The 27,592-nt window shown below is 41.2% G+C and overlaps 1 protein-coding gene across 2 annotated transcripts; it reads left to right on the forward strand.

The window, feature by feature from the left end:
* Nucleotides 1-26,891, forward strand: LOC101442567 (cytochrome P450 3A12-like). 2 transcript variants are annotated; one of them, XM_004453947.5, is made up of 13 exons: nt 1-165; nt 3,607-3,700; nt 5,538-5,590; nt 8,376-8,475; nt 10,368-10,481; nt 10,735-10,823; nt 12,022-12,170; nt 15,505-15,632; nt 16,629-16,695; nt 19,088-19,248; nt 21,816-22,042; nt 23,553-23,715; nt 26,514-26,891. In XM_004453947.5, the coding sequence occupies exons 1-13, from the start codon at nt 95-97 to the stop codon at nt 26,607-26,609; spliced, it is 1,512 nt and encodes a 503-aa protein (XP_004454004.1). In that variant the 5' UTR covers nt 1-94; the 3' UTR covers nt 26,610-26,891. The 2 variants fall into 2 exon arrangements, with proteins under 2 accessions (XP_004454004.1, XP_004454006.1); XM_004453949.4 differs by lacking the exons at nt 1-165; nt 3,607-3,700; nt 5,538-5,590 and adding an exon at nt 5,628-7,447.
* The last annotated feature ends 701 nt before the right edge of the window (nt 26,892-27,592 follow it).

Raw genomic sequence — 27,592 nt, forward strand, 5'->3', positions numbered from 1 at the left:
CCCCGAACCACTGCAGAGCTGGGAAGACAGGCGCTGCCCATCAGCACACACAGCAGATAACAGCTCAGAGGAGAGCGTCCTGGGGTGTGTGACCATGGACCTGGTCCCCAGCTTTTCAGCGGAAACCTGGGTTCTCCTCGCCACCTCGCTGGTGCTCCTCTACCTGTGAGTGTCTGGCCAGGCTCCTCCTCTGTCACCTTGGCCTGGGGCTAGGGTTCTGATCCGGACTTTTCCCAGGCTGTGCTGAACGTCCAGGAGATAATGGAGGGGAAGCTGATTAAGTGTTGGATGCTGCAGAAACACTTTCATTCACCTTATGCTGGTCCTTTTTTTAGGAGGTACCAGGGATTGAACCCAGGGCCTCATACATGGGCAGCAGACACTCATCCACTGAGCTACATCTGCTCCCCCATGAGAGTGAGAGTTGAATTTTTCATTTGTTTGTTTTAGGAGGTACCAGAAATTGAAACCAGGACCTCATGCATGGGAAGCAGGTGCTCAGCTACTGAGCTACACCTGCTCCCCACTTATGCAGATTCTTAAAGGGGTAACAAGCACTCCCTAAATCCTGATTTCTGAGGTCAGGAGAGTTTAGTGGCATTTTTCAGTCCTGGGATGACTTTCGGCTTTACCAGTTTGGACCTACACTCACAACCAGAATTTAGCAGAGGTGGAGTTTTTAAAACTGGTCACTGTGTGCAGTGGGATCCTTGACCTTTCCCAAGTGTGGGGATTCTGGATTCAGAGGGGTGGCCTGGGGGCTCCCCACCTTGTCTTCGCCTTGCATGTTTGTATCAGCCTAAGAGATGGGCAGGAGGATTGGCCCGGTAGCCATGCGGGGGGCTCCTGCTCCCCCTCCCCACCCCAGTGCATGGCTTTCACGGGGCCCCACGGTGCACCCAGGATCCCTGGGGGCTGGACGCTGCCCCTTCTTCAGATTCAGTTCTCTTCTCTGTGCTCTGACCAGGGACTCCTCTCAACTCAGCCCACCCTGCCTAGGCAGAAGACTGACTCCTAAATGAGGAATCTTTAAAACAGATGAGACTAGCAGAAATATTAGTTTTATTTTTTCTTCACCTTTCCCTTCCAGTCTCTGGGAGGGTATGCATAAAAGAGAGATTTATTTTCCCCCAATAAGAAATCTGCTGACAAGTTTTGAAGGCAGAAGTCCCTAAAGCAAGTTTGGGTTTTAAATTATTTTTCTCCTCTAAGTTGCATACAGGAGGATGAATCCAAGCCACTTACAGAGGAACTCCATGCCATGGTGCAATTCCTGGCATCACAGAGGGGTTGGGAGAAGAGCTCTGGGGAGGCCCCTGAAGTCACACTTGACCTCTCTCTCCGTTTCACTTCTATTAATAGGAGGAAATCATGATAAGGTGAAAATAGAAACTATAAGCCTGGATTTCATTCTTTGAAGGAAAGGGTTCAAGGTGTAGGGGCAGCATATTTTCTGGCTAAAGGCATTTTGAAATTAATGGTTATGCTTTAATTTCATTCTATTTAACTCCAGATTTTTATGGAAATAAGACTATTCCTAGAATCTTTTTTTCTAAAGGATGAAAGTGAGCCTAGATCTTCTAGCATAGTGTAAGGAAAGTGAGTGTAGAACACAAACACATCCCTCTGTGTTATAGATTACATGGGGATATTTAAATGTACCTGGTAGCAGGTGACTGTGGCCTCGGATTGGGGGTGAGCAGGTGTGAATGCAGTCCACACAGGATAGGGAAGCCATCCAGGTGGGGAGAAGAAGGAGCATGTTCTCCCTCTGGGAGGGAGAGTTCCCAGAAACATTCGTGAATGCTGACCCCTCTGGGAGGTTCTGGGGAGGAGAGCAGTACTGACATCCAAATCCCATTGGCGGGCCAATCTGGCAGTGGAGCTGCCCCTAGACACTGTGACTGCACTCAGCCAAGTGCAGCCTGAGAAGATGCAGGACAGAGGCCAGGAGCTGGACAGTGGAACATGCCCTTGCCATGCCAACACAACTTAAAAGCAAGAAAAAGGCCCATTTTCTTGTTATTAGCCCATCAATTGACCAAAAGCTGCAGTACTTGACTGAAATACGGGAGCTGGAAGGAAACTTAGAAATGCACCCAGCCTGCCCTCTGACTTTACATGGGCCATGTGAGTTTAGACACTAGACAAATCTTTCCTGGAGCTAATGCTGCTGAAATATTAAGTCAATGGCTGGGTCTCACCTGAGATTTCGTAGAACATCCTGCATGTTCAAAAGCCAGAATTAGAGTATTGCTTTTGCCATGGATGCAGCAGCCAGGGAAATAATGGAAATAATGGATGCTGCCTCCATTTTGACCAGCAATGGGCACTCATTCACTGACAGATGTAGGGCAGAGAGCCAAACACCCAGCTGGACTTGTCTAAGGGACCTCTCTATATGGTCCTCCAAGCACACTGCAATGGAAGTTTCAGGTTTTATTTTATCACCTATCATGTGATTTACTGGGTTTGGACAGAACAGTTGGCTCTTAAACAGACTTACAGTGCAGAGTCCAAAGAATAGGAAACAAAGTTTTAATGCAACTGCCTGGAACATTTGATAGGAACTTATTTTATGTTGTGTAACACATCTTTTGCTACCAGCAGGAAACTACCTGGATTTTGGAACACTCCCTATCTCTTAACTGAAATCTACTGTAGACATGGTGAAGCATTAACCCTTCTCAACGATATTTTCCAAATTTGCCTCTGTGGGGCTCACCGTGTAGACCGAGCAGCTGCACTCTCAGTGGCTGTCAGCAGCCTCTTCCTCAGCCTCCATTCTTCTATTCTACAATCTCTCTGTAACACTGGAGTGGGAAGACTTGCAAGGACCCAAAATTCAGTTACAGGATCCATAGAAGACCAGTCAAAGATGAGGTGTAGGCAGGCCTGCCAGAAGAGCAGCAGCCTGTTACTTCTTCTAATAATATCAGTTAAGGGAACATATTAGTCAATCACCCTTCCTATAGCTCATGCCAACCTAATTGTCCAGCAATGGAGGCCTGGCTGAAGCAAAAGAGCACTTTCATTTAACAGAATCAATGGAAGTCTTGCACAGGGTTTTCATTCTATAGAAATAAGAACGCTGTGGCTGCTCTGAGACCTCTTTGTGAAGGGCTATTTAAGGACTATTTGCTAAATTGGGGACAGGCCATGTAGTGAAGGTAAGGCATAAAAATGTTGAGTACACTGCAGACCCATGTCTTCACAGGCTCATGGTAACCATCTGTGATTGGTTGAATACAGTTGCACAAACCCTCAGTATCAGAAGAGAAAGAGTTCTCTTTCCCTTTCTACCTAGAAAGAAATCCCTACATCAAGGGAGAGTCAAATTACCAAATAGACATAAGCGAATCTTCCAGGACAGTTCCATACAGAACCTCCCAGAAGCACTGAAGTTTGGAGCCGTTTATCAAGTGCTCACTCTAGGATTGGTACCATGAAGATTTTTTAACTGCTTTTAGCTAATCCTTATTATGATAAAATGTAATTGTAGCCTTTGGAAATTTTATTATTATTGAATGCCTGCATGTTGCATGGGTCCTGCATTCATGACTGGCCCACAAGTCCAGTGATCTGGCTTTCTCTTTAATTTTATAGATATGGAACCTACAGATTTAGTACATTTAAGAAGCTTGGAATTCCTGGGCCGACACCTCTGCCTTTTTTGGGAACTCTTTTGTCCTACCGCAAGGTGAGTGTCCCCCTTTTGCTTCTTTTGTTTGCAAACACCCGTTTAGTTCCATCAGCAAAAATGCCCTTCCTCAAGTGGTATTTCTGAGGTTCCACACATTCTGCAAATGGTGTTGTAGGCCCCACACAGCACACTGGCCTGCTGTACCTCTTGGGTTCTGGTGTTCTGGTAGAGCTAGCAAAGAACTCGATGTTCAAACGCTGTGACCATCATGAAGATGGTTCACTTTCTGCCAGGTGCAAACTCCAGGAAGGCACAGTAGTCCTAAGGATTAGAAGTTTAGCTTGATGGGAACTATGAGAAGCCCATTAAGCTTAGTGTGCTAGATTCAAACTTCCCTGTTAGTCTCATGAACTCAGCACAGCTTTTTTTCAACATCCCATAATGAGGCAGATGCCCAAGTATTCACATCTGATCATTTGCACATACTGGAATAATCTTGAGAACTGTTAACTCCCATGTGGTTTTTTCCTTTCTTTTATCCCAACTCCTGCCACCCATGAGGCCTTTGGGGGTTCTGAGAGCTAAACAAGAGCTTTCTGCTTTAATTCTTTTCCTTCAAAGCAGGCACCCTGGGATTAGCTGAAACTGAGACTCAGGCAATAACTAAAACTGAAAAAAGATCATGGCTGATCATTGCTGCCTATCAATTTCAGATATTTACCACTAAATGAGGTTTTTAAAAATCTTAACTCAGGCATAATCAGTGATGAAAAAAACACACATAAAAATGAGATGCTTTGATAAAATTATTAAAGATTGAATTTCACTTTCCAAACCAAGCTGAACAGAATGGGCTGATCTTCTCAATTTTGCTGGATGCTTTGTGACTACTCCAGTGGAAGTTCTGCCCAGGCCACCAGCTCGAAGGTGTGGAGCTCACCTCCAGAAGGACAGTCCACATGGCCTTGGGCACAGGCTACTTTCTGCAGACCTCAGCCTTGTTTCACAGGCTCCAATTCTCCAACTGAGGACTCCATTTCGTAATTACCATCTAAGACCTTACTTTATTTCTTTCTTCCTCTAAAAAAGCAATAATTTTTTCTCCAACCTTTCCATATCAATACTTTAGTTGGTGAATAACAAGGTCCATATTTCTAGGACCTTCTTTTGGGTCGTTAAAGCATCACAACTGAAACGTAGTAAGGGGAAATTGCTTTTCTAAATAATAGAAGTGAAAACTCAGAACAAGTATTTTAACTTGCTGTGTGCTTTGTATAGAGGTAGCATTTCTACGTGTTATCCACGCTAGATGGAAAACAGGAACGCTGAACCTACTTTGTCATGCTTTCACACTCACTCACTTTCTCACTTAACAAACATATCTTAGATTTATTTTAATCTGTGAACAACAAGAGTCATGGGTGTCCTTAATTTCCTAGGTCTGCAAGCTTTCTAGACAGAGCTCATGAGGTCAATGGAAAGAAGGCTGTACCAGGAGGGAGAAATGTTTGCTGGACTTTGGAACATCCCCTCAGTTTCTCTAAGCCTCATTTTTCTCATGTGCACATGGAGGTTATAATTCAGAGGGACATGGGATTTTAGAGATAGCAAATGCACAAGTAAAACACGTCAGAAAGACAAGGAGTGACTTATTATTCAGGGACAGGCTTCAGTTATTCTCTATCTACAATAATGAAGAAACTTCAACTCTTACTTAAAATTCTCCTTTGACATATCTCCTCTATTTTTGCCCCCCACTCCTAAGATATCTCTAAATAAGAATTCCCCTTCAAATGCCAGTGAAAGCCAGAATTCATCATTTTTTCCCAGGAAAGAGCTAAGGTTAGGCACATTTTAGTTAATTATCTACATTCATTTCTTATTCTCTTTACAGGGTTTTTGGGGTTTTGACATGGAATGTTCTGAAAAATATGGGAAAATGTGGGGGTGAGTATTCTGGAAACTTCTATTGGGTAAACTTTAAGTTATGATGAGGCACCCGCCTGTATGGAGGACAATCTCAGTCCAGAGGTTCTTGGAGGAAACCATTTATTGTTCAGATTTTGGAGACTTGTTCTGCCAAGGATCCCGTGGTTCAACAGGTGTCCAGGTCTACCATCTGAAACTGGGCCAGAAGGCAACAGGTTGTCACCTTTCTCCAGACTTTGCCAGGAGCTCCTAGCCTTACTTTCTATTCAAAAGTCTATTGCTCTTGCTCCATTTTCCTTCCTTATTCTCTTTAATTGCATAAGCATGGATTATTTCAGATCTTTCTAATATGTGCTAATAAATACATGTGATTACCCCTTTCCCACATGGATTCACCTGCAATTAAAAGCCAAATTCCTTTATTTAAATTTAGTATTTAATGTGCATATTTGAAGGAAGGTCTGTAGAAGAGAGGTAAATACATTGGGAAACCAATATGGTCAGCTTTTTTACTTCCTCCCCAACTGTGAAATTGTTTTTGAAGTTCTCAATAGAAATATATACAGGTATTTCGTTACATATTCCATCCCTACTGACTTTGAAGGAGAAACGTAGAATATTTTGAAATGCAGTTTTCCTGGTGGCCAGCTGACTTTATAACTGTTTAAGGGGTCTGGACCAGCACAGTGGCCATTCCCTTCAGAGCTGCTGATGATTTAGTGAACGAAGCGGAAGAGGACTCATGGATGCTGGACCTTAACCCAAAGCCTGACCTCTTCAAACCTCTGCATCTTCTCCCACCAAGTCTTCAGGGACCATAGGACTGGGCAGGGACTCTGCTGATAGCATGGTCCATAAAGGGCACACGATAGGGTGGGAGACACACACAGCACGGGATTTCCACTGGCCCAGTGGCCCTGTCAACACTTAGAAGTTGGGAGCACTTGATGGAATCACTTCATCATTACAGACCATTTTCTCTTTAAAAATGGTTCTCAGGCTAGGTGGACAGAAGGGACCCCTAGAAGAGCTTGTTAGAAATGCAGATCTTTGGGTTCCACCCCACCAGTAACAAACTAAAGGATATGGGGGTGTGGGGGGTGTTATTTTTGCATTTTAACCAATGGTTGAAGAAATACTTGGGCTGGTATGAGATGAAGAATTTTAACTAACCAGTCAAGGATTGTGTATTAGTCAGGGTTCTCTAGGTAAACAGAAACAATATAGTGATATTTATAAATAGTATGAGATTTTATAAAATTCCCTCACATGACTATGGGGATGTACAAGTCTAAATTCTGAAAGGCAGGCTGCAAGGCAGCAGCTCCAGTGAAGGTCTTTGATGAGTTCCCAGGAGAAACGGGCTGTCTGAGGCAGAGATGGGAATTCCCTTTCTTCCCCTTTAAAGGCTTTCAGCTGATTGGATGAGACGTCATTCATTGCTGATGACAATCCCCTTAGCTGATTGTAGATGTAACCAAGCCATCTATGCAATCAACTCACTGATGATTAAAGTCCATGAAGTGCCCTCATATTACAATTAGCCTACTGCTTGCCTGACCAGACAACTGGGCATCGTTACCTGGCTGAGTTGATGCCTTACTCTAATTATCACAGATTTCAAAGAGAAAAATGATATGGAAACTTCCACTAGCTGTTGGTCAATTTTGTTATCTACCACTTCCCTTTGTCCCTTCCCCACCAGGTTATTTTTGGAGAAATAATAGGGGAAAGGAATCATACAAGAAATGTGATCAATCTGGTTGTGGAGGAGACCTAGGCCTCCCCGCAACAGCTCGTGTCACGGCTCAGCACTAGGACCTTGATACCTACAGAAGCTTCTGAGCTTCATACTACTTTTGGAAATGTACAGCAGTAAGTGCAGTGTTTCTCACCAATTTTTAAATATAACCAGAAAACCCTTTAAAATTCCTCTTTGAATAAAAACAATAGATAATTTTGGGGAAATCTTCCATTTTGTTCTGCATGCTTTGTTCTTCCATATTACTTTATATCATTATCTATTTTATTAGAACTTTTTTCTAACCTCAACACTACCAGAGATCGCTCTTTAAGAGTTAAAATGATCTTTCCTTTTAAATTTTTTAACAAATTTTAGAAAATAGGGCAAAGAAATCATTTATAATCCCAACATAACTTTTGGAGCATTCTATGACTATATGCACGTGTACGTTTACATATTACTGATCAATATTTCATTTTCATCTACTTGTATCATATGCATCTTTTCATGTTTTAATGTATCTAAAATTATAACTTCTTATCACTGAGCAGATTGACTGTCCTTCTGTAATTATTTTTTTTTTTTTGGTCAAGTAAATTACTTGCCTTCAATTTTTCATTTACCTACTGTCCTCCTTGGTAATGAAATATTTTATTTTATTTGTTAATTATCTTTTTTTAAAGTTAATAGATCACTCAAAAATAATGAAATATTTTAAACATACAAAAAATTATAGGGAAAGATGTCATGAATACACCTATGGGCACCCCCTGGGATTTACAAATGTTCTCATGTTATCTGCAGCCGAGATATTTGTCTTTACATGTGTCTATCCTATTCAAACTACTCTACTCTTCATTTCATGAAGACTCATGGCTTCTGTGGTCTTAACAGTGCTGTGTATCATACCTTAATTTGAACTAGAAGGAAATGTGCTGCATATTATACAACTAGGCATATAGATTGTGTGAAGTCACAGTGAAGTCTGGCCTCCCAGGCATGGATCCAGCTGTAGAATACAACTTGGAAAGTTTAATCAGGTGTGTTTTCTTGGCACAGGTTTTATGATGGTTCACAGCCTGTGCTGGCCATTACGGATACAGGTATGATCAAGACAATACTGGTGAAAGAATGTTACTCTACCTTCACAAACCGGCGGGTAGGTAGCTTCCCTTAACTTCCCATTTATTCCTCTAGTTGTCCTGTGGTGACATATTCCATAACTATATACTACAAGATCAAACCAGGAGTATGACTTCAGAAAAATCCACATAACTAATGTGGATTTCATCAGTTCCTGGTGCACTCATTTATGTGTGTGTGTGTGTATGTGGTTTTGTGTGTGAGTGTGTGTGTAGCTCTATGCAACTGTATCACAAATGCAGATCATGTTACCACCATATCACGATACAGAACTTCCATCACCACATCTTTCATACTCGCAGGTGGTGACTGTCTTAACAGAATTATTATAGAGGAAAGAAAATTTTTGATGAGACCCAAACTATCCATTTTTTTTCTTTCATGGATCGTGCTTTTGCTGTTGAGTGTGAAAACTCTTCACCAAGCACTAAGTTCTCAAAGATGTTTTCCCATTTTCATCCCCTAAGAGTTATGGAGTGTTACATTGAAGTCTGTGATCTGTTTTGACTTAAGTTGGGTATAGGGTGCGAAGTTTAGGCCAAGGTTCTTTTTTTTTTTTTTTTTTTTTTTGCCTATGGGACATCATTTGATCGCTCCTTTGAATTGCTCTTGCACCATTATCAAAAATATTGACCATATTTGCATTGTCTGCTTCTCCTTCTCTGTCCTGTTCCACTGATCTCAGTGAAAATCCCACTGCTAGTACTGCACAGTCCTGAACTCCATAGCTCCATTGCTCCATTCTAAGTCTTATCATGTAGAGTCATTTCTCCACTTTATTATTCTTTTTCAGAATTGTTTTAGCCATTCTAGATCCTTTCTCTTTCCAAACAAATTTTGAATAAGCTTCTCTGAGTCTATAATAGTCCTTCTGGGGATTTTGAAAAGAATTGGATGAAATTATAGATAAATTTAGGGATGATCACTATCTTTGCCATGTTGAATCTTCCAAACCTTGAACACAGTATATTTTTCCAGTTACTGAGGTTGATTTTTAACCCATTCTTCAGCATTTTATTATTTTAGTATAGAGATCCTGTACATATTTCAATAGGTTTATATCTAAGTATTTCATTTACTGTCAAGTGTTTGTTAATAGTATTGGTTTTTTTATTTCAGTTTCCCTGTTTCTTGTTATTACATAGAAATGCAGTTTGTTTTGTGTTGCATCCTGTAACATTGCTGAACTCATTTATTATGGTTAGGAGGCTTCAATTTTTTTTTCCTTTGTGTATTCCTTGAAATTTAGATTTTTTATGTTGACAATTGCATCATCTAAAAATTAGGTGCAGTTCTATTTTTTCCTTTCCAAACTGTATATCTTCTATTTTTTTTCTTGTCTTACTGCACTTTCTAGGACTTCCAGTATTATGTAGAGAAGAGTCATGAGGTGGACACCCTTGTCTCATTCCCAGTCTAAAGGGGAAAGTACTCAGTCTTTAACCATTAATATGATGTCTGTAGGATTCTGTGCAGATACTCTTTATTAAATTGAGGAAGTTTCCCTATCCTCCTAGTTTGGTGAAACTTTTATCATGAATAGCTGTTGGAGATAATCATTTGAAATAAAATACTGTCTTGTAAAATGGAAGAAAGTTTTCAGGCACTGTGGATTGATAAGCCTGCCCCAACTGGGAGATAAAGTGATCCCTCTGTTCTCCTTTCTTTCTTTGGGGAAAAATGTTAGAGAAAAGCACTGCCATGTAATTTTTTCGTAGTAGCAAATGGATTCCTGACTTCTTAAACATTCACAGTATTTTTTTAATTGAGAACCTAGCATTGAGCCTGCATGTAATAGACAGTCACTAAATATTTGTTCAATAAATGATGCTTGTTCAAGAATTTCCCGCAACTGTGGAGACCTCTGAATCTTATGTTGGGAAAAATGTCTTCTGCTTTGAACTCTAGTCCATTGGTCCAGCGGGATTTATGAAATCAGCCATCTCCCTATCAGAGGATGATAATTGGAAGAGATTGCGAACGTTGCTGTCTCCAACATTCACTAGTGGAAAGCTCAAGGAGGTAAGAAAATAAGAGGACTTTAACTAGAAACTTGAACAATGAATCAGGGGACAAGTGGAAATAATGTCATTGTCCCTTTCAAAGGGGTTATTCAACTGAGTTTGAGATTTCTAAAAATTATCCTCTATGGATAAGTCCAGAAGAGATGTACCTGATTCATTATAAATGTCCCTTATGCTCCCTGCTAGGCTAAGCACAGTCCTTGCAGGCCTCGGGTCTCCTCCTTTACTCACCAGTGGCGCTTTGTGTGCAGATGTTCCCCATCATGGGCCGGTTCGGAGATGTGCTGGTGAAGAACCTGAGGAGGGAAGCAGAGAAAGGCACACCTGTCACCCTGAAAGAGTAAGTGGGAGCAGGGCTGCTTGGACTCTGAACGTGGTCACAAGCCTTCTCACTGCCTGCAAAGAGCTGATTCTCCCACTGTCCAGTTACACTTGTGACCAAACCAAAGCCAGAGTGTGCTGTAGAAATTGTAATGTGCACCCCAAGAGGGGGGTTCCCATCAGATGACAGGGCAGCCAGGAGAGAAGGGTCCTCCTCCCTGTGCCCACCGGCCAGAATAGCTCACCTGCCTTGTTGTCACCTTTTCATTCAAGAGAACAAAACAAATAAAAAGGTGGAGAATGAAAAACCACGATCAATAGCACCAAGGTTCAACAAGTGCATGGTACAGCCTGGGGGGAGGGGAAGGCGTTGCTGCATGTGGGCAGGCAGAGGGGAGCAGGAAAAGTCAATGTGGAACTCGAACGACTGAGACCCCTTCACACTTTTGCTGAGGAAACAAGGAAAATGCTAAATGTTACACATTCCCTCCACGTCTCCTTCCTTCAGTCTAAAAGAGAAGGCCCTCTACTGGTTATGGGTAGCGTGACCATTTCATTTATTGTCTAAACTGAGACCATCCTGGGCAAAGGCAGGACAGATGGTCACTTGCCTGTGGGGTGCACCAGAATTTTGGAGTGATTTTTTAACCAAGAACATTCTTAGAACTCATATTTTATGGAAATGATTCTGTCCTCACGAAAACCCTCGATGACAGGGGTTGGGGAAGAGCCGGTTTCTCAGGACCTTACCGGGTAGTGTAGGGAAGGTGGGACAACATTCCTGGCAAGTCAGAACAGGGAGTGGTGGTTCTGGAATGTGCTGAGGAGGCACAACCCGAATTAATGTCACCTTTCTTGACCCGGAGCAGAGTGAATTTTTCCATCCTTGGTCCTGCCCTGCACTCTGCTTGCACATCTACTGCCTGTCACACTCCATACACACTAGTGAAAGTCACCTGATTATGCCCCATTTCCTTCCATGGCTGAGCTCCTTGCCCCAGAGGAACGTCCATCCCCAGCCCTGGGCAGGGCCCGCAGCATCCAAGCAGCTGGGGAAAGCCTCAGGAGGAAGGGAGGGTGATGTCCCCCAGAAGCTCCCCGCTGTGCGCTGTCTTGTCCAGGAGTTTGACTTTGCAGGCACTTCTGGTTGAAGGAGCTAGGGAAGGATAGCGGGTGATGCTGATTTTAGGTTTCCCCGTCTCTCCTTCTCTACTCAGTGTCTTCGGGGCTTACAGCATGGACGTGATCACGAGCACGTCATTCGGTGTGAACATCGATTCCCTCAACAACCCACAGGATCCCTTTGTGCAGAAAGCCAAGAAGCTCCTGAGATTTGATTTCTTGGACCCATTCTTGTTATCAATAAGTATGTGTACCACTGCTTCTTTCTCTTTATTTAAAAACTACTTTATTAACACATAACTCACATACCATGCAATTCACCCACTTATAGTGTAAAATTCTCCAATTTTTGGTGTATTCAAAGCCATGTGCCCCTCTGTCATCGCAATTTTAGAGCATTTTCATCACCTCAGGCAGAACTTCCTTACCCTTCACCTACTGCCTTCTCTGTCCCCCTCATACTTATCCCTATGAAAGTTCTAATCTACCTTCTGTCTCTATATATTTTGCTATTTTGGACATTTCATATAAAAGAATCATTATATTATATGGATTTTTGCAACTGTTCTTTCACTCAGCATATTTCAGATATATGGTTTGTAAAATTTTTCTCACATTCTGTAGGTCTCCTTTTCAGTCTTTTGATATTATTCTTTGAAGTACAAAATGTTTTAATTTTGAAAATGTCCAACTTGTGTAATTTTCCTTTTGTCCCTCCTGAGTTTGGCCTCTTCTCTACAAATCCACTGCCAAATCAAGGATAATAAAGGTTTAACTCTTTTATTTTCTTCCAAGTGTTTTATAGTTTTAGCTCTTACATTTAGGACATTGATCCATTTTGAGTTAATTTTTTACAAATGGTATAGAGGAAGTGTCCAAATTCATCCTTTTGAATGTGGCTACCCAGTGGTCCCAGCAGCATTTGTTAAAAAGGCTATTGTTCCTCCCCCGTTGAATAGCCTTGGTAATAGTTGTTGAAAACCAGTTGAAGACTGAGGTTTATTTCTGAATTTGATCCTATTCAATTAATCTGTATGTGTCTCCTTATACATTTACCACCTTGCATTGATCCTTATAGCTTTGTGGAAAGTTTGGAATTAGGCACTGTAAGTCTTCAATTTACCATTCTTTTTTCAAGATTTTTTGGCTTTTCTGGATCCCTTGCAATTCCATATTTAGAATGAAATTGCCAATTTTTAGAAAGAAAATGGTTAAAATCCTGTTGGACAATCCATTGAATCTGTAGATCATTTCGGGGAGTATTGCCATCTTATCAATATTAAGTCCACTAAACCAAGAACATGGGATATTTTTTATTTATTTAAATGTCTTTAAATTTTTTAACAATGTATTGTAGTTTCTCAGAGTATAAATTTTGTTTTCTTTTGTTAAATTTCTTCCTAGGTATTTTGTTCTTTTTGATAGAATTATAAATGGAATTGTTTTCTACATTTCATTTTCAGGTTGTTCATTGCAGTGTATAGAAATACCACTGATTTTTGTATATTGAGCTTGTATCCCACAACTTTGCCAAATTCATTACTTCTAATAATTATTGGTGGATTCCTTAAGACGCTCTATATACAAGATCATGATATATCAGAATAGACATAGTTTTCTTCTTCCTTTCCAATCTGGATACCTTTTCTCTCTTTCTTTCTTTTTTCTTTTTTCTTTTTTATTTTTTGCATAATTTCATTACTGGTACCTCCAGTATAATGTGAGATAGACGTGGTGACAGCAGGCATCCTTGTCTTCTTCCTGATATTAAAAGAAAGCATTCCTTCTTTTACCATTAAATGTGATGTTAGGTATGGATTTTTCATAGATTTTCTTTGTCAGGTTAAAAAAATTCCCTTCTAGTCTTAGTTTTTTGTTTTTATCATGAAATGTGTTGGATTTTGTCAAATGGTTTTTCTGCTTCTCTTGAGCTGAACATGTGGTTTTTGTTCACTTGATATGATATATAACTTTAATGGATTTTTGGATATTAAACATTCTTGCTTTCCAGGGAGAAACCTTACCTGGTTATGGTTATAATCATATTATATGTTGCAGGATTCAGTGTGCCAGTATTTTGTTTAGGACTTCTGATCCATATTCTTAAGAGATAATAGTCTGTAGCTCTCTTTTCTAGTGATATTGTTGTCTGGTTTTGGGATCAGGGTAATACTAGCATTAGAATGAGTTAGAATATGTTCTATCCTCTTCCAATTTGTGGAAGAGCTTGTGAAGAATTAGCATTTATTCTTCTTTAAATATACGATAGAATTCACCATTGACGTATCTGAGTCTGTGCTTTTTTGTCAGTAAAATTTGAATTAATAATTAAATCTCTTCACTAGTTTCCAGTTTATTCAGATTGTCTATTTCTCCCCCCACCCCCTGAGATGGGTCCCTCATCTGTTTGGCATTGTTGTTTTCACTGATTGGTTGCAATCATTGTTTGTGCTCATTGTCTATTCGATTTATTTATTTTGATTGTCTGTTGTCTGTTTGTTTTTTTCTTTTAGGAGGCACCAGAAACCGAACCTGGGTCCTCCCATGTGGGAGGCAGGCACTCAACTGCTTGAGCCACATCCACTCCCTATTTCTCTTTGATTCAGTTTCTGTGTTCTTAGTCATTCTAGGAATTTGTTCATTTCACCTCATTCTCTGTTTTATTTTTAGATAAAAGAACATTTGCAAGTTACTGTTCATATTATTCCATTGTAATCCTTATTGTATCTCTTATGTCAATAGTTCCTCTTTCAATGATGGTAAAAATTTGAACTTCCCTCTTTTTTGTGGGGGTCAATCTAGATCAAGGTGTGCCAATTGTAACAATATTTTCAAAGTACAGCTTTTGGTTTCATTTATTTTCTCTACTGTTTTTCTATTTCCAATACCATTAATTTTCACTCTCATCTTTATTATTTCTTCATTCTGCTTGCTGTAAGTTTGGTTTGGTCTTCAATTTTCAGTGTCTTAAGTTAGACTGTTAGTTTACTGATTTGAGATCGTTCTCCTTTTACAATATAACTATTTACTTTGTCACTGATTTAGCTGCAGTCCATAAATTTTGATATGTCATGTCTACATTTTTATTCACCTCAAAGTAATTTTTAATTTCCCTTTGGATTCCTTTGGTGACCTAGGGTTACTTAAGTGTGTCATTCAATTTCCATACATTTGTGAGGTCCCAATTTTCTTTGTTATAAATTTCAAAGAATTATTTCAATGCTGGCTACTATTTCATGAATATCATGATTACCTGGAGCAGCAGACTCTCTGCTGGTTTATCCAAGGACATTCTAGTGCATGGATAGAAGGCTAAGTAGTCAGGGAATGTAATTGTGACCCTTTGGTAACCAGAGATGAGAAAGGGACAACTGGTCTCTCTCATTGTGGGGTCCTCTGTGTGCACTTACCCTTGCTCAGCCATGAACTTGAAGCCTCAGTTGTTCCTGAGGGAAAGGCTTCTGTTTGAGATCCAGGCATCTTTGACTCCTCTTAATGATATCGTGGATTAAAATTCATCCAGGAAAAGTACACATTTTCACTTTAATTTCCTTTTTTTTTTTTCCTTTTCCCTACAGTGCTCTTTCCATTCCTTACCCGATTTTGGGAAGCAATAAATGTCACTCTGTTCCCAAAAGATGCTATTGATTTTCTCAAAAACTCCGTTGAAAAGATGAAAGAAAGTCGCCTCAAAGATAAGCAAAAGGTAAAACCTGCTGTAGGTTACACAAGTCTTACATTTTTATAATTTGTTGAGCTGTAAACCTATGATTTCTATACTTTACTGTGCTTTTATAAAAGACGAACAAAGAGCCCTACGTTAGGAGCAGAACAGTTTCCACATTTTGGGGGAAATGCAGAAGGTGGAGTTTGGAGATGCAACTAAGAATGAGTCGCAGAGCATATTCTAAGATTTCATAATGGGCATAATGTGCATTTCCTTCCCTCAATACATCATCAAAGGTTAAAACTTGCTGTTTAAAGTTATGCTACTGGCATTGTAGTTGTCCTGATCTGGACTGGCAAAAAATCACTTCAATCCCAAGCCTCTTATTTGAAGCATCTTCTAGTGGATGATGTCTTCAGGCTGCCTGGTGGAAGAGAGTCCACTTTAAGTTTGAGCCTTCCAATATCTGGAGTGGAGAGGGTCCTCTGTGTGCACTGAGGCTGCAGTGGCTCACCGGGGGACAGCAGGAGGAGGTGTGCAGTCGGGGGGGCAGGGCTGAGCCCAGGGCCACTTAAGCAGTGCAGAGTCCTGGGAGTGGGGGGCACTTAGAGATGCTCACACAAGAGCAGCCAATGGGCTGGCAACATCAGGGGAGGAATCTCTGTGGCCATCAGTTAAGAATAAGGTGCAAGGGGTGGAACTGAGGTAAAAGAACAAAATTGTGTGAGGTCAGGGACTTCTTCCTGAGCAGGCAGTGATGGTAGGTGACAGAGCGGCAACTCTTTGTCCAGGAATCTGTGTTTAAATGCCAGAGACCAAGGACCAGGGGGAGCAAGGACCAAAAAGCAGTGGGGTACAGTAGCTGTATCTGCCTGGGAACCATCCTCCCTCTGAGATTGGCAGAGGATGTTTGTGTTTGCGGGGACCCAGGCAGCACCAGTCAGACCCTGGCCTTCGAGAGGCCAGACGCTCAGGAAAGCTTTTCCTCTGAGTCCATAAGTGCCTTTCTGTCATGGCATTTCCCTCTGTTTCCAGCACCGAGTGGATCTTCTTCAGCTGATGATTGACTCCCAGAATTCCAAGGAAAACGAGTCCCACAAAGGTAATTAAGGAGTGTCATGTAGGCTGCAAAGCCCAGATGTGGGAGATGGTTTTGAAAATGTGTAGGAAGTTGTCCAGGAAGATGAGAATTTCTGTCAATAGCAGAAAGAGGCATGTTCAGATATTTTAAGTGGTTGCCGGAGGCACTTTCCATGTTCTAAGCTAGAAGGACAAACATAAAACAAGAATTTGGCGCACAAAAGTCAGTCCGTGGTTTGTGGGTCACCTTCATCAGAACTCCTGGGGTCCTTGTTTTAAATGCTGATTCCCAGGCATTGCTCAGCCTCCCCAAGTGAGAGCCCCTGTTGGAAACCTGCATCAGAACATAACATCAGAAGGCACCTTGTCCCAGGATTGCTGATGTTGACTTGGAGACCTTGGTTTAGGCTGTGCGCCCTCATTAACCCACTGCCCAATTTTACTCCTCCCTGGGTAATTAATATGTAATGTGGGGGAGGAAGGCTTTAAGACAAACTAAACCTCTCTTTCCTCTTTGAACTTTCATCCATTCCTTATTTCATTTATTGTTGATTGTTGGTAATTTCCTTACTATGATGGTTGCAAATGTTGCTTCTCTAATTCCATCATGCCTTCTACATTTATCAGTAGATATTCCAAGAGAGTGTTCCATTCTCCCCCATTTGTTTGTATCAGCATGGTCTCTTAAATTATTAACTTACTGTCTCACTAACACCATTTATTTTGATGCTTAAGTCATTTGTGTTCCATCCAAGAGAAGCAATTTCTTGTTGCTTCCTGTGTCCTTGTCCTGTCAAAACCATTTTCCAAGTGCATCCTTGCTTTCTGGTGCAAAATATTTCAGGTTTCACTTGTATTTTCTTCACTAGCCCTGGTCATATCTCTCTCTCTCTCTCTCTTTCTCTCTCTCTCTCTCTCTCTCTCTCTCTCTCTCTCTCTCTCTATATATATATATATATATATATATATATATATATGTATATATATCTGTGCCATACAATACCATAACCACTAACCACATTTGGCTACTGGGCACTTGAAATATGGCTAGTGAAACCAGTATTTTTCACATTATTTAATTTTAATAAATAGAATATAATTTAGATAGCTATCTAAAAGAAGCTACCAGCTATTGGATGTACAGCACATCTCTACACCTTGATGGTCCACTCCAAATGCAATTCAAGACCATGAGATTTATGTAACTGGGGGGATGAATTTGATCATATAATTTACCCAACACTGTGCCACAGAAGTGATCATTAGGAAATCAGAACACTTGTAGGCCTTGTTCACAATCACTTGTGTTATTTTTACTAATGAATTACATGGCTGGGGAGGCACCATGTTCCTTTCAGGTATCCCAGAGTCGAAAAGCCCTAATCCAGCCCTGATCCCACAGACCACAGCCTGCTCACCCTCAGCTTCTCTGGGGAGGAAATCCAGGAGGGAACCAGAGAACAGCTCAAAGGATGTTTGGGAGCATCAGGTAGAGCGAGGGCAGGGCCATCCTCAGGAGGACAATGTAGCGGCCAGGATGGAGGGAGCATAGATCGTTCCCTCTTGGAATTGGGCCCCATGATTCTGGGTGTCATGGTGGCCACTGTCCTTCTGACACGTGCTTGCTTCTGCTAGTCACATGCCAGTGATTAGTGTAGTGCCCACCACCGCTCTTCTGGTGGTTTGTCTGTTTCTGTATTTTCTCTACATATTTGAGATAACCTATTAAGGACTTGTGTCCAGGCCTTCCAGTACCTGATGCCTGTCAAAGGTATGAGCCATGCTTCCCCAGCTGGACTGCTCACAGATCCCCTAGAGATCTGGCTAAAATGCAGGTTTTACCTCCATAGCTCCAGGAAGCAGTTTGGGGCTCTGCATTTCTCAAAGCTCTCAGATGGTGCCGATGCTCCTGGTCCTGAGACAATGCTCTGAGCAGGCAGAGTCCACCTGCAGCCCAGTACCACTCTCTTCAGTTCCACCAAGCAGGTGTGGAAGAAGGAACCTTCAAGTTTTCCTGATGATAAAGCCTCAAAATTGTTCAAACTATATTTGAGCTGGAATCTTTAAAATTTTTTCTGGGGTGAGAATGCTCCCTTACATGACTTACAGCTAAATCACTCTTAGGATATTCTGCACAGTAGACAGAAGCACTGTAATGTGAAATCCATCACCTGCATTGGGGGAGAAGGTGGCGTGTGCAGGAGTAGAAGGCCAGGATTAGCATAGACCTCAGAAAACTGAATGGAAACACTTTTGCCCTTTGCAAATTCCATAAGATCCATATCCCAGGACAACAGAAATGCTTTTCCACTTTTTCCTAGGGATTTGGTCATTGCATTTTCATTTTCCTTCATCTAGCTCTGATGTTTTCACACTGACCTACTTTACCTAAAATGTCTTTCCTCTCCTTGTAGCACTGACTGATTTGGAACTTGTAGCTCAATCAGTTATCTTTATTTTTGCTGGCTATGAGACCACTAGCAGTGTTCTCTCCTTCCTTATGTATGAATTGGCCGTGAACCCTGATGTCCAGAAGAAACTGCAGGAGGAGATTGATGCAGCCTTGCCCAATAAGGTGAGTGGGTGATCCCTGGAGCCTCCTCACCACATCCCAGGAGAACTTCCACAAAAAGCCTAAGTGCTGACCCTTTCACCTGTACTATTTAGGGAGATTCTAAAGAGACAAAGGGAAAAAATCAATTACCCTGTGCTACTCTACCTGCAGCAATATAAGAATTTGATAAACAGAGCTGGTCCTGGCATCTCAGTGACCTGTCACAATAGAGCCAAGGAAAGGAAACCACAAAGCCCCTGGGCATCTGAAGTCAGCCCTTGCTGCTCTGTGTCTGAGAAGATTCGCTCTGTTACCCTGGGCTTGCTCTGGGCTGCCTGGGCTGCTCTGAGCTGACCTCAGCTGGGCTGACGCTGGTTCAGGAGCCCTGGGGCCTCTCAGTCCCCTGCAGATGAGCCTGGGCTCCCTTCTCAGGGGCAGAGGGAGAGAGCAGGAAGCCCCCTTGTATGAGCACCCATCAAGGCCCCCCACCAACATACCACTGGTACAAAGCCAGCAGCTGAGACCCGGGTCAGACAGGGAGGGTCGTGCAGAGCCAGACAGCAAAGGATGGACCCAGGGAGCGCTGGGGTATGAGGGTCACCAGTGCCATCTCCAGGCCTGGGGAAACCTGGCAGAGCTGGGGCAGCCTGGGACGGTGGAGAGAGTATAGGGTGTGAGTAGAGGATGTGCCTGAGTCCTGGAGTGGGCTGTGGACAAGTCTCACAGCCGTACATGGTCATCAGTACCTCCATATGAGCCTAAGATAATTTAAGGGGCAGCCTAAGTCAGAGAAGATCTCTCTCTGGTCAGCCCATACGAGGACTCTTTTGAATGCAGTAAGATGCAGGTCCCTGAAGGATAGAGACTGATGAAGGGCTGTGTCCTCCTCCTTTATGAGAATATTTCCAGAAGCAGCAGCAGCAAGAGTCAAACAGCCTGTGACATCTTCCTCTTCATGTCAGACCCTGCTCTAAGTTCTCAGTACTCATACACGAACTCAATAGTCACAACCTTGCATTATTCACATAGGGTTGTTCAGCCTCAGGACCAAATGAACCCCAAACTCAGTGGCCTCCCACAGCAAAGTTCATTTCTCCTTCACCCTCATGGAGCATGATGTAGGGAGGCTCTGCTGTGCCCAGCTCCTCAGGGATCCAGGCTGTAGGCTCTGCTGGCTCACAACTGCCCTGTCTGCAACCTGAGACCTTTGTGGTCACCTAACTGGGGAATAAGGGCTAGAGTGCTGCCCACTGGCTCTTCAGGGCTTAGCCCAGAAGTGACCACACAACTCCTCTGCTCATAGCTATATCACAAAGCTGGCATCAGCTTGTGGCTGGAAACAGCACACACGGGCACTGGACGAGCAGTGGATGTCTTGTAAGTCAACCATTAGCACATCCTGGTGAACCTGAGGATCCAGAGTGAGAGATGAAATAACTTTCCCAGAGTCATAGAGCTGGTGGTGAAGAAGCAAAAATACATCAATGATAGGTAGAGAGTAGAAAGATAGATGCAAATATATGGTGTGTGTGTGTAAATGTATATATGTATATTTATATATTTAGAGAGAGAGAGGGTAGAATGATCCTGTACATGTGGCAAGATGTTAAAAATTGAAGTATCTGGGTCCCTGTGCCTTAGGGCATTTGCTGGAATTTTCTATATGAGGTTGGTATTATTTTTGTAACAACCCTGGAAGTTTGAAATCATTTCAAAATAAAAAGGTAAAGTATACATAATGATTTATAAAACAAAGTGACAAAGACAAACATTGCCAGCCCTGTGCTCAGCTCTCTGCCTGCACTCAATTCCTCTAGGTGAGGAGATCTCATACGTGGGGCTGAAGGCCTGGCTTGGCAGGGAGGTGAAAACAAAGGGATCCCTTCAGAGCTCAGATTTAGACCCTGGAGCTACACCCAAACAGTTACAAATTGAGTGGGATGCACGTGTGCTGAGCAGGGGTCCTGCATACATTCCCATCATCTTTATGACTTTTCATGAAGTGAAATTGTTGCTAGGAGAACATCCAAAAATAACATTCTTTTGTCATATTTGGGATGGAAAGGAGCTAGATTCTCCCCAAAATTATTCATAGAGTTTCTATATAATGGAGAGTTTTTCTCCAATTTCTTCAAATTTATCAGAAGAGTCAGCAAGCAGAATTTCCAAGCTAAAGAGCCTTAGTATAATGGGGATCAGGCTCTTCTACTCATTCTCTTCCTTGACACATATGGCCTCTCACTGGGGAGGGGCCAGTGCCTTTGGCCTGTCTTACTTGAATCCAAAGACTATCATCTATTGGTCACCTTTGTTCACCTGAGAAAGCATCCTTCCATGGTTATGCTAAGACTACAGGCTCTGTTTAGAGCATGGTCCTAAGTGTCTCCCATATACATGACTGCTCCTCAAATCTCGAAGGAGCACTGAATAGGTCAAAGGACATGATAGGTGTAAAAATGCTCTGTAATTGTTCCTGTCCCTTTCCAGTGAAATTTTTTCTTTGGATCTCCTAACATTTCATAGCATTGCACAGAGTTGAAAATCAATAGTGAATCTAAACTTACCCAACTCGGTATCTTGCTTTGCAGGCACCAGCCACATATGATGCTCTAGTCCAGATGGAGTATCTTGACATGGTGGTGAATGAGTCTCTCAGAATTTATCCAATCGCTGGCAGACTTGAGAGGGTCTGTAAGAAAGACGTGGAAATCAATGGGATGCTCATTCCCAAAGGGACAGTGGCAATGATACCAATCTTTGTTATCCACCGAGACCCTGAAATCTGGCCAGAGCCTGAGAAGTTCCGTCCTGAAAGGTAACTGGAACCTGGAGAAGGAAACCCTTCCTGACCCAGGCTGATTGAGCACATGGCAACATGTCAGGATGAATGACAAATGTGGGCCTTGATGATCACTTGATTGTATTCCTTATATTAAATGTCTTTTCTTAATACAAGAGACAAGGTCAGGATTTGGGCACAGTTTTAACTCTGGAAGGACTTGATGCTGTCAGATTTAGTGTGTTGGAAAGCAAAACTTAGAGTAAATTTTCAGGGACAATGGCTGGCAAGTCAGGACTTATCTAGATTTTCTTAGCCACTGTCAATAAGCTTCCTAATACAGAATCCAGACCTTATTGCCATAGGGTCTCTACCTCTACACTGACCCTACTCATAGTACTTATTGGAAGAGAAACTCAAAGATGACTAAGTTCTCTGTTTTCTGGACCAAAGGAGTTCTCTGTTCCTACAAGTTCAGGAGCTCCAGCACTTGGACTTTCATTAACATAAAATTAGAGGTCACTCTCTACTTCTCCTAGATTCATTCAAATATTAAGTGCCTACCATGTGCTATGAACATAGCCAGGCTGTAAGAAATCCAAATGTTAAAAACCATCTGCTAAGAATTCTTGAGATGCTCATTAGTCTACAGAATTCTACTGTTGCATCTCCATACGCCCATCACAACCCAACAGCCATCAGCTCATGGCTGCTGCTCCAGTCCACATGCCACCACTGCTCTGCCCTGACTCATACTATTTTGAAGTGTATCACGTTATTTAACCTGTAAGTATTCTAATATGTTCTCCAAAATTCTGGGACTTTTTTTAAAACACAGAAGCAAAATCCTATTATACTTTCTCCAAATCAAAAATTTTCCATAATGGAATCAAATATGCAGGAATCAAATTTGGATAAAACATGGGCATAACCTTTAAGTAATATTTACAGAGGGAAGCTCATAGACAAGGATACCAGTCATTATACTACCGTAGTGTGTAGGCCTATGTAAATTATCCAACCTAAAACTATTTTAGGAGACAGAGATGGAGGAGAATCAAGAGGAGGAGGGGAGGAAGAAGAAGAGCAGGTTGAAGAGAAAGAAGGAAGAAGGCAAGAGCAGAGAAGAGAAAAATAAAATAAATCCTGGGAGATATTTTCTCCTGCCTTCTTCCAAATGAGCATATGAGAAGCATAAACAGGAGTTTAGGCAGGCCTCCTTACTTTCAGTCAATCTCATGTGCAATTTAAAGTATGAAATCTCACCACCCTGAGTGTTAGATTAGTCTTGACAAATACATTTTCTATTAAACAGCATTAATCTCATCTCCTCAGCAATACTACAAGCTCCTCTAGGATAAGGGGGATGGAAAGACAGCATAGCTTTCAATTCTCATAGCAGAGCAACCAGAGCAGGATTTCAGTGATGAGCCCACAAAAAAATCTTGTAGGCTAATGATTGAGGGTTCTATGTAGATGCCCAAACATGTAGCTCTTGTGCTTGTTATGTTCATTAACTTGTTTTCATCTACCATTGTCCATCCAGGTTCAGTAAGGAGAACAAGGAGAGCATAGATCCCTACACATACATGCCCTTTGGAGCTGGACCCCGAAACTGCATTGGCATGAGGTTCGCTCTCATAAACATCAAATTGGCTGTCACCAGTCTCCTGCAACATTTCTCCTTCAAACCTTGTAAAGAAACACAGGTCAGACAATAAGCTTTCTGCATTGATATTATTCTATTAGGAGCTATCTTTTTAACTGAGCGGTCAATTTCCCCAAGAAAGAAAGTGGTCATTCATCCTTAATAAGTTATTCTATTGGCCAAAGATTCTACTTTAGGCCATCTATGAGCTTTAAGAGCTCTTCAGTTCTGGAGTTCTAATTCTGAGACTTTATAAACAATGTTGGCTTCATAGACAATGCTAATTAGTGTGATGGGATTACTTGCAGTTCATTTTAACTTGAGCCAAGTTTTAAATTCTGTTTTCAGAAGTGTTGTGCATGATCATGTAACAGTGGCTACCTAGTCATGACTTCTGTATGATCTTCTCCTCCTCCAGCACTTACAGAATCTCCCTTATGACACTGGTTCTCAAACACTGGGTAGACATTAGAATCACCAACAAACATAAAAAATATCACAATACCTGGCTCATTTCAAAAATTCTAAAATAATTAGTACAGAGTGTGGCTTTAAAAGCTCCCCCATGGAATTTCAAATAAAGTGACTTTTTATTTAATATAATTTTTAACTTCAGAAAACCTTTCTATGAAAAAGAATTTTCACATATACCATCTTGTATGTATTCTATGAGAGAACAAAACAGAATGAAACTTAATTCACTTACAAATTGTAGTAGGTCATAGGGAATCTAACTTTGATCTTAGAACATGCCCCAAACTTAATGCATTCATACATTTATAATGAACGTTTTAAAAGCAAAAATACAAATGGTGTGTGCTATACTTGTGCTTTTTTTTTTTTTCTATTGTTCAGATATATTTAGAATCATGGACAAAACATGATGGAGATTTTAATTTTTGAGAATGTAAATAATGTGTATTTATGTTACAAGTATATATTTGTTACTTGTATATTTGTGTATTTGTTTTATATTTATTTTTGTAGGACCAGTTTCTGATACAATATTTCTGCAAATGCATTTTATAAAAACTAATAAATGCAAGGATGAGTTTAAAAAAAAACAACTCCCACATTAAGTCACATGAGTGGCCAAGGTTGGAAACTGCTGATTGAAAACTTTTCTGCAGGTGTGAAGGACTACCACAATCCAGGGACACTTTGGCCATTTGGGCAAACTGGACTCCCATTCCATACTCATTCATTAAGGACAAATTCAATCCCCATCTCCTCTATGGAGATTTACCTATCTACTCTGGGGCCCATCAACTTCTCTGCTCTTTTATTAGTCACTACAGACAGTTATTACTCACAACTCTCAAATGCTACTTAGTCATAACCACCTAGTTTGGTTCCCTGTTTTCTTTGTCCATGAGAATGTCTTTTGGGGAATGGATGTAGCTCAAATAGTTGAGAGACTGCTTCCCTGCTGCCCCTAAAGAGGTCCTGGTTTTGATCCCTGGTACCTACTAGAAACAAACAAAACACAAACAAAAAAATCTCCCATTGGGAAGTAGATGTAAATCAGTGGGTGAGTTGCTGCTTTCCATGTATGAGGTCCTGGGTTGAATCCCTAGTACCTCCTGGGGAAAAAAAAAAAGAATGTCTTTTCTCCCTCCAATCTAGCACCTCATTTTATTCCACCAATAGACTCCCAACAGTGCTTTGTATGGGGCTTTGTCCAATATAGGCATTCAGTAAATGCATAAGAAATGATTTGCAGTGTGTCTTGGAGTATTGGGGAAAATTTTTAAATATTTTAATTTGGAATGGCATTTGTGTATACGCATGTGTATGTGCATATGCATGTGTGTTTGTCTGCAGGGAAAATATATACATGCCATTTGAAATTAAAATTATAACAATGAGCTCTTACATTTACAGATAGGTTTAAAATCTCTCTTCTGAGGAACCTAAAGAACTATTGTCACTGCTTCACAACACGCAAGGCCATTAATTCTTACTTCTAGGACTAGTGCATTTCATGTGTCAACTTCTCCTCTTGAACATGTTCTCTGGAGGGGAAGAGAAGAGGAGATAGAGCTGGTTTGCATCTTATTTGATATTATACCTTTTGGAGTGTACATACTTGGGACACAGCCCAGAGAAAAGCAGAGCTCTGGCTCACCTGAGCTGAGGCACTATGTAGCCTGGCAGCTCCCTGTCCTCCAGAGGGCTGCTCTGCTCACTCCCCACCTCAGGTTTCCTGATTCTCTATTAGGATCATAATTTTACACAGTTGGTAGCTCCACCACACTGAAAGAGTGAATGGACATGAATGGGGCTCAGACTTCTGGTCAAACACTGAACACCATCAGAAATCCACCATTTGCCTTTCACTTGGGAGCTGAGAAGAGTTGTTAGGCAACAAAGACATAATGCTTCCTGCAGACTTCTTTCTATCATTAATCTGAATGGATAGTGTCAATGAGTAGGAGTGACTACTTGGAAGTCAGTAACTGCCCATACAATTAAAATGTATATTACCTGCTCATGATTACCTGATATATTTCAGCATACATACAACTTACTTTATATGGATTCCCAAAAATAATTTCATCATGCCTAAGAATCTAGTTTAAATTTTTTTAATTTCATTTAAAGTTTAAATTGAAAAAAGAACCCAAAGCAACATGGTTTTGCTTGAACTGGTACACAAATGGTTGAATGAAAGGATGCTTCCCTGTGTAATGTTGACCTAACTTATAGAATAATTGTAAAGAACCAAAGCTCTCTAAGGTCAGTAGTAGATTTATGTTTGTAGAGCTGTATTGTCCTTGAAGTATCGTATCTTCTTAGCTTCTGTTCTACTTGATGCTTCATTTCCTGGTTCTTAATATGTATGTTTAATTGTTGCAGATCCCATTGAAATTTAGCCATCAAGGACTTCTTATGCCAACAAAGCCTATTGTTCTAAAGGTTGAGTTGAGAGCAGGAACCGTAAGTGGAGCCTGACTTTCCTGAGAACTTCTGCTTTGTCCATCAAGGAAGTTGCATCCTAGAGAACCAGACACCGCAATTTACTTTGTGAATAAAACCCAGAAATGAATTCTGGTGAGTGGCTTGGGATTCTGTGCCCTCACTTTGCTCCCCAGTGTCTCTGTAGAGCAGTGTGTCTTATTAATGTGAAGGAGGACATGGGGCATCTCACCGACCACAGGCCTAACCCACCCAGTTACTTCCCTCAACTCCTGTGCAATGACCAGAGAATAAAATTTACTGAGCAATTATGAACAACTTTGAGCAAACATCAGAGTTCTTTGGTGACTGTATCACATGCATTATTTTTCATATTCTCTTATTTCAAGTATTCTTTTGGGCTCATTAATGAACTCACCTCTACAAAAGCATTATCTGCAGCCTTAGTACACAGCAAAGGGGGATCGCTCAAACTGCCTCCATGAGAACCAACGAGCAGACATCTTTGGACATCACAGTCATTGTGTGAGGCTTTTTTCAAAACTCTAATTTGATTATTAAGATAGGTGAGAAATAATCCACCATAACTGCTCATTGCTTAGAATATATTTCTTATTTTAACTCTACCTTTTTGAAGCATGTATTTTGGTGACCACAATTATTATTATTATATAATTATTATTATATTATTAGTTTTGATATAGTGTTTTATCTCCTCTCCCCTAACATTTATAGAAGACTGCAAACCTGTTTCTTTTTTTAAAGGATGTTTAGATTACATAAATGTTACATAAAAAAGAGGGAATTCCCATATGTCCCACTCCCCACACTGCCCATGTTTACCCACATGAATAATATCTTTCGTTAGTGTGATACATTCATTGCAACCGATGAACACATTTTGGAGCATTGCCACTAAGCATGGATTATAGTTTACATTGCAGATTACACTCTCTCACACACGATTTTGTAGATTATGGCAAGATATATAATGACCTGTATCTGTCACTGCAATGTCA

Source organism: Dasypus novemcinctus, chromosome 23 (assembly GCF_030445035.2).
Source record: "Dasypus novemcinctus isolate mDasNov1 chromosome 23, mDasNov1.1.hap2, whole genome shotgun sequence".
NCBI lineage: Eukaryota > Metazoa > Chordata > Mammalia > Cingulata > Dasypodidae > Dasypus > Dasypus novemcinctus.

Excerpts from the sequence above, each read along its gene's own strand:
- LOC101442567 (XM_004453947.5), top strand. The coding sequence starts at position 95 with ATGGACCTGGTCCCCAGCTTTTCAGCGGAAACCTGGGTTCTCCTCGCC. Across the intron at positions 5,591-8,375 it reads AAATATGGGAAAATGTGGGG|GTTTTATGATGGTTCACAGC; the intron begins GTGAGTATTCTG and ends TTCTTGGCACAG. Across the intron at positions 22,043-23,552 it reads GAGAAGTTCCGTCCTGAAAG|GTTCAGTAAGGAGAACAAGG; the intron begins GTAACTGGAACC and ends TTGTCCATCCAG.